Source organism: Ceratina calcarata, unplaced genomic scaffold (assembly GCF_001652005.2).
Source record: "Ceratina calcarata isolate Rehan_Ccalc_2016 unplaced genomic scaffold, ASM165200v1 scaffold501.2, whole genome shotgun sequence".
Lineage (NCBI taxonomy): Eukaryota > Metazoa > Arthropoda > Insecta > Hymenoptera > Apidae > Ceratina > Ceratina calcarata.
This window is the reverse complement of record NW_017174545.1, coordinates 26,664-33,869: the sequence shown is the minus strand read 5'-3', so window position 1 is coordinate 33,869 and position 7,206 is coordinate 26,664. Positions and strand designations below refer to the sequence as shown.

At 39.5% G+C, this 7,206-nt stretch overlaps 1 protein-coding gene across 6 annotated transcripts in view; it reads right to left on the bottom strand.

Moving 5' to 3' along the window:
- The window catches only part of unc79 (UNC-79 domain-containing protein), a 36,102-nt gene that overhangs the window by 2,365 nt on the left and 26,531 nt on the right, over window positions 1-7,206 (bottom strand). For 3 of the 6 annotated variants that reach the window (XM_018029881.2, XM_018029883.2, XM_018029884.2), the window contains exons 10-29: window positions 6,865-6,978; window positions 6,117-6,265; window positions 5,912-6,033; window positions 5,452-5,683; window positions 5,235-5,376; window positions 4,886-5,072; window positions 4,214-4,484; window positions 3,817-4,115; window positions 3,406-3,713; window positions 3,047-3,136; window positions 2,791-2,967; window positions 2,614-2,696; window positions 2,196-2,434; window positions 1,997-2,110; window positions 1,737-1,877; window positions 1,363-1,517; window positions 1,185-1,279; window positions 808-1,059; window positions 374-601; window positions 163-318 (exon numbers count right to left, since the gene is read on the bottom strand). In XM_018029881.2, the coding sequence (XP_017885370.1) occupies window positions 163-318; window positions 374-601; window positions 808-1,059; window positions 1,185-1,279; window positions 1,363-1,517; window positions 1,737-1,877; window positions 1,997-2,110; window positions 2,196-2,434; window positions 2,614-2,696; window positions 2,791-2,967; window positions 3,047-3,136; window positions 3,406-3,713; window positions 3,817-4,115; window positions 4,214-4,484; window positions 4,886-5,072; window positions 5,235-5,376; window positions 5,452-5,683; window positions 5,912-6,033; window positions 6,117-6,265; window positions 6,865-6,978 (3,554 nt within the window). The remainder of the gene's footprint in view (window positions 1-162; window positions 319-373; window positions 602-807; window positions 1,060-1,184; window positions 1,280-1,362; window positions 1,518-1,736; window positions 1,878-1,996; window positions 2,111-2,195; window positions 2,435-2,613; window positions 2,697-2,790; window positions 2,968-3,046; window positions 3,137-3,405; window positions 3,714-3,816; window positions 4,116-4,213; window positions 4,485-4,885; window positions 5,073-5,234; window positions 5,377-5,451; window positions 5,684-5,911; window positions 6,034-6,116; window positions 6,266-6,864; window positions 6,979-7,206) is intronic. The other 3 variants (XM_018029887.2, XM_018029886.2, XM_026816268.1) reach the window with 3 other exon arrangements.

Genomic DNA, 7,206 nt, shown 5'->3' with positions numbered 1-7,206 from the left:
AGCAATGTTCTTCCGATGTGTGATTTCTTTTTAAAAAATGCGTTTCTAACGTGCATAAACTTTTGGGATTGACTGTATAGCCAATACATCCTTAAAGATGACGAATGGATAACGGAATCGATAGAGGATGTGTAATTAAAAGATTTATTATTTCGTCGTTACCTTCACTTTGCTCAGTGTATGAAAGTCAGTCAAGAAGTCCAGCACGTCCGACAGTTGATTTTTCAAAGATTCAGAGGCGTTTGTGTTATAAATCTGCGATATATCCGTTTGCATATTCTCCAAGGCGATCGTGTTGGGTAACGAACCTCCAATATCCTAAACGATTCAAATTTAACGCGTCTCGAGCTTCAAGTATCTGAAGATCGCTTACCTGAAGCACGAAATGCAAGAGCAGCAGGAAATTCGAGTCCGGTATCGTGGTCTTGAATTTGATCGCTTGTATCAGCTCGAACACGATCGTCCTACCGAAGAAGTGTTTGTCCCTGTCCCGAATGAACCCTCTGTGACACAGGTAGCATAGATCTGTCAGGTAACTGTATTTAATCGACGAGTTCTGGATGGCGTAGCTCAATACTTTGGCGAACGGGTCCAACAAGCTCTGCGAAAGTTATTTCAACATCAACATTTGAGAGTCTTTGCTCAAACAGATCAGAGGATCGTGAATTGATTAATGAACAAATATCATTAATTTATGATCGGAATTAACAAATACATTTTTATTGATCAAGAATAAGAAAAGAATGTAAAAGTTTAAATTAATAATGAACGAGAAATGAATTTCCATGGAATTATTTGTAAGCTCACCTTCGATTGCTGGATGCCTGGGACTTTCAATAAGGAAATCATGATTCTCAATAACGGATCGGTGTCCTCGATGGACGAGAGTACAAAGATCAGCCTGCGGAAGAAGTAGTCGAATTGCGCCAGCAGGCCGCTCCAGGTCGTCGCGCCTGGTCCCAACCCAGCCTCCAGCGGCAGGCAACTCAGATAGCAAGCTACGTTGAACAGTATTACTGGAAGACGTTCCATCGGCAGAGATTTTTTCCCGTTCAATGCCTAAATTTCAACGTTTCTCTTATGAAATTAATTGTAAAGCGATTAATTGACTACAGATTTTTGTATAAGATGAAACTATAGTAATTTTGTAAATGGAAACTAGATAAAGATTGGTTTTAGCCTACCTCAAGCAGTAATTGCAAAGGTGCTATTGGATTTAATTCGTTGAAATCAACCAACGCCTGTGTGACGCTTTTGAAAAATTGCATTCTTGTCGATTCTACAAAAGAATAGCACCCATGAATTCTAGTAAAGAGATTATTTATTTAAAAGAAGTTGAATTTGGGTGTAATATCACGATACCATTAAGATGCGTTTGGAACATCTGCAAGAAGACACCGTTAGGTGCCAGTTGATGAAGAACGCAACGAAGAAATTGATGCGCGACACTGATCGCGCCACCGGGCAGGTGCATGTTGGTCTCACTTTGCCAAGGATACATCGCGTTCAATGCTACCCTGTGAACAAGAAAAAATCATCAAAGTGCTGGGAAATAATTGTGGATGAGGATACAATTGTAATAAATAGACTGCGAATTTTTTAGAATACAACTACAAAAGACAATTATAAATTAAATATTCTACATATTTATTGATATTATGTAAGTTTTCTGCAATTTTGCAAATGTTTTATAATGCAGAAAAATTCGCAGTCTAGTAATAAATTGAAGAACAGACTTTGTAACGACGCGTAGGATTTCTGGCAATAGCGGCGCAGCCAAGGACGGCTCGCGATGGATGAATGTGCCCAAATTTATGATACATAGTCCGAGTTCTTCGTCAGAGTACTCTTCTTTTATCGTCCCACATTCTGAACATCTGATTAAAAAATTAAATACCATAGTTTCGGTGACGATGTAAAGATCCTTCAAAGGATCTTATGTAAAAAAATAATTAGTATAAAAACAATTTGATTGATCTGTTCATAATTGTAATACCTTTCGTAAATGCAATCGTCGCCGATTCGGAATAGGCTCTGTTTCAAACTAAAGTCAGCATGGTAAGCCTGCTGCGTGGCGATGTCGAGATTGCGTTGCATCTGAGGACCAGACCTGTGAAAACAAATTGTCATAATACGATTCAATTTATCGAGACTCAATTGAGTCTAATCTAATCTAAATCTAAAAATCTAAATACCAAGATTCAGTACGTCGAGCAAGTGGACCATCTTGACCGATGCCACCGTCCCTCCGAGGCTTGTCGCGTTGAATACGAACGTGATCCCGTATTCTAGGTCGGCGATCAGGATCGAAAATTCGGGAGGGGTAATCTGGAAAGTCTATCGCTGGAGGTGGAGATTCTAGAGCTACCTGTTTGATCAATCTCCTCGGACTCGACCTACTCGAGTTTATCTCGTTCGATGTTGGGACTAGAGACTGAATAATAATAATTTATTATGTTTTTAATTCAGGTGCAAATTAGGCTAGTGCATATGAAATGTTGTCTGCATATAATTCTTTATCTCAAATACATAAAAATTAAAAAATATAGGAAAATTACAAAGTAAGAAATATGCACCAAATATAATAAGACATAGGAGATAATGTCTTCTTACCACATTTTCTGACGTGGTGCTGTCTTGTTTCACTGGCACTTGACCGTCACTTTTCACAATTCCATTGTTAGATTTATTAGAATCTGAAAAATTGAAGCATTTTTTATATTTTATTAACATGTTCTCGTATATCATATCAGCAATGAATGCTGATCTGTACATTTCGTTTTCTGATACCTTCTATTTCTCGAACACCAAGCGCCTGGCGAACATGCTCCACGAGGCCGGTGAAGTCTCTCTGGAGACCTACGGGTAACAGTCGCTCGGGCATCGGCAGTTCCAATTGCGATATGCTTCGTGGACTCGTTATATCACTTGACACGCAAGTTTCGCTATCCTGATCAAACGAGGAACCTGAAAACGATTGTTACCATTGATATCTATATCTTGAAATAATTTCAATTCACTTATTTCAATATAATATTATACTAACTGACTGTTAGAACGTCCATTTTAGACAAAGGCGATTCTGGCGAACCGTAAGTGTCCTCGCATCGTAAGATTCTTTGGGTGGGTCGCGAAGCTATGCAAAATAAAATATTTGTCATCTCAGAAAGTGAAATCTAGATAGGATTTTGTTGAATAATACATGTCTTTTATATTTCTCATAAATATCTATATCTGTTGTCTAATTATAAGTATGAAACTAGTATACGTATCTTTATAAAAGAATTGAATGTTCAGGAAATATAAAGAATGCATACATGCAGGTAAATTAAAATGGTTAAATGAACAAAGAGAGAACATTTTTAAATTGATACAAGTATTTTATTTAATAAAATAAATAATTACCACTCGAACGAATGGTGGTCCCAATCGGTAAAAGGCGCTCGATGTTCGGTTCCGTTAGGGGTTGGGGAGGTTCGTGCCAGCTAGGATGTTGACCGTTTTCCGTGCTTGTTATCTGGGACGAGATCGAGCTGACCGCCGGCGAACTCGATTGATCGCTGCTAGTGACCGTAACCACTTGACCCGGAGAAACGGGCGAGGCTACGGTTACACTTTGCTCTATCCGTTTCTGGCGACCCAGTTGCTTCGAGTTCGGCGAATCCGAGGCACTGGACCCTGCAGTGGGCGCCTTCTCCTTTTGTAAATCCTGCCTATAACGGGATTAAATCGAATCATTCTTTCAACTCTTCATTTGTTTTATGTATGACAATTTATTTCTATAAATTGAAAAACTTTAATCGATTTATGTGTTACCTTTGGATTTGACGTGGAATGGTAGTCGCTAGGGCACTAGACAATCCAAACGGCTTCGAGGAGGCCGTGTCTCCGTTGAAAGCTATTTGGACAGTGATGTTCGTCTCTTTGGCAGCTTTCTCTGACGCCGGCTTCTCCGGTATGCCCTTCTCCAAAATCCCTTTCTCCGTTTTCTCCATTTTGTCGGTTTTCGTTAAGCCACTGTACCTTTGCAAATCCGCTTGACCGCTTAACAAACTGCTCGTCACCATCATCTTCACGCCCTCGTGCACACTCCATTTCTTCTGAGGTTTTGGAACCTGGTCAAATAATTTTCAATTAAACTCCATCATAAAGCACTGCTTCGCTGTTTGAGATTTAATGAACAGAAAAATTCTAAACGCAAAAGGTGAAATACCTGATGAGAATCTTCCTCGTTTCCAAGAAACCACGTCGGTCGACTCGAGCTGTCTACTTTTTTCACGACACCCTGATTGTTCCAATCGATCTTTGCCACGATGTCAGTCGTAGTCCTCGATCCCTGAAGCGACACGCTCCTCGTGACGACGATCGGCGTTTCCTCCAGGTCGCCGAGCGATCCACCACTGCCATGTAACGTGCTGTCAGATTTTGGGCTCTCGGGTATCGCGGCCAGCTCGGCCTCCGTATCATCCGCATTGATCGAGTAGCTTTGCAGAGCATTCACAATAGCGGAAATTGTAACAAGCCAGCTACTGGTGTAAGCACAGTCACAAATGTGTGTCTATGTGTATATTTTATACGATATCACGTCGATCCTGGATATCTAGAGTCGAAAATCTAATGTATGATCAGCCTGGACTAAAAATGAAGCTCTACCTCGCCAGATCTTCGTTCGCCCGTTTCATGCTCGATAGTATTTTTATTTAATTTAATTTCTAGTCTATGCTCATTCTTTCTTTCTATAAAAGAACAAACTGTTCGCTAGTTAACACTTTCGTTGAAGGAAAGAATAGAAATGATGCAACATTCCAAGCTGAAGTAGCCTAATGCTCTACATTCTATGCGCAATCTATGGTGTCGTCTAGAATGTAGGTGTGAATTAAATAACCTGGAGTGTTTATTCGTGTAACGGCTGGACGGTGCGCCTTCCTCCCAGTGTGTCTCCATTTGTCCTGGCCCTGGGCTTCTTTGGTGCACGGATACTATGGGAGTCCTCACCGGTGGACTCTCCGCGTTCATGTCTCCCATGGCACCCATTAGCTCGTGGTCCACGCCTAGAGATGGTTGCGATACGTCTAGGAACAAATAAACCAATTTTTGGAAACGTCTCTTCCTTATTAATAGAAAATATGAAGAAATTATTATAGACAATTATTTTTAAATTCATTCCATATGGGTAATGCGTTTACATGGATATACCTGTATTTGTTTATTTAATTATTTAATGAAATTTATACCACGTGATCTGGATGGTGGAGCTGCCATAACTACGGTAGCCGGAATCCTCCTACACTGATGGTGCTGCGTGTCCAAAGTGTTCAACACGATCTTTATCAACACTTGCAACTGATTGCACCATGGCTGCTGGCCGTACTGGCACTATTTACAATGAAAGATTAAAAACGAGACTTCGAGAGAATAGATCGTCTTCAAAGAATAAAGAACGGTTTATACTTTGTAAAGTATGACGAGAAGAGACATCAACCAGGAGCGTCTGTTCTGTGGTTCTAAGTACCATAAGCTGTAAGTGGGCGCTTGGTGATCAGTCGGTGGTATTCCCTGTGGAGGACAGGGACAATGTTGAAGAATCGCCAGAACTGGAGGTGTCATCACCCATCCCATCACGTGGTTCTGGTCCAACAGTTGAGGCAAATTCGCAATGAACACGTTGAACACCGGAGAAACTCTGAAAGGAAGTCAACAATCTTGGCATTTATAATATATTATAAATCGAGGATTTTTAATTATATTATAAAATCAAGATTTATTTTTCTAATACAAAAGCCTGTGACTCAATGTAAAGTACCGTTTAAAATTGTACTTATTTATTAATTTCGCTATGAAGTTTTGGGAAATTAATTTTACTTGTAGATTTAATTTGTTAAGATATAAGAATGTAGATTTGATTAAATACCGTAATCGCTGCGGGGAAGTGTGGAAGGTACGTTCAGTCTGATTGTAGCCTAGCAGGAGGTACAAATGTCGCAGCACGATTCCTTGCGTCTTCGATAGAGGTTTCTCATCCGTCGGATAGGCCTATAGTTTTTTACATTACTTTTATTAATGATAACAACTGAAATAGTATAGTCAGGCGAATGTAATTGGATGACAAGATGTACCTGGTCCTGTCTAGAAAGAAATTGCATTAGAAGGAAGACCAGCAAGTGCATGGTCTCTTTGTCAGCTTCCTCCAAGTCGACAATTTTATGCGTGTATCCTGGCAAAGCACTGGCTTCGTCCACCATGTTTAATGAATGAATGTGACCATCTGTAATATTCGTTTATAGTAAAACAAACTAATAACTCTAATATTTGTGCTAGATAAAATGAACAAAGTTAAGAAAAAGTCTTACCACTAATGCTTGCATTTCGAAATCAGAACTCTATAAAATTTATTATCATCTGCAATCATGCACTAGCAAGGCTTACGCATCAGCAAACTATGGATTCACAAACATTTATATTATAATACATATATACAAGCATCTGTATTAATTAAGCATTGTACAGAAGGAAATATAGATATATTGATGAGGAAGGATAATCAAGGTTTCTTAACTTTCAAAATTTAAATTAAAGATATTGATACGTTTAAAAAAACGAATCCTCTTTTACGTAATTTTACAATGTAAAAAATATTGATTCAAGTTTTAATGAAAAAAAATAATTGCGTAATCGACACACAGAGATATTGGAAAAGCGAATTTCTTCGTCGAACGGTGAACTTACCGCGCTGCTCCCGCGGATCCTCAACAGTAATTCACACTGACGGTAGAGTAGGGGTTGTGTATGCGTGTGTAATTTGTGGGAACATAGATAACACAGAAGGGGCATGTCTAACGCTAAGCATCAGCAACGCTACGCTACCTGGTATACTGTTATTAGGTGGGGTGGACCCCAGCAACTGACCCAGTCCGAATCTGGAGCTCTTGCGCTTCAGGATAGGCGCCGAGTATTGCCGGCTGTACACCTTCTCCTTTTCTGCGCGTATTCGAACACGTAAGGGGTACACAGGTGAACGTGCGAACCGATATGGACCTCTACAGTTTTTCGTGATTCTAATGCTAATTGCAAGTATCAGTGCATATGAAATGTCTTCTTCAAATATACCAGTTTTAGATCTTCCAAGTATTCATTCAAATGGTTTATCAATTATTTTTGCACATTCTTAAACGAGTAAATAATTTCATTCTTTTAGATGTATTAAAG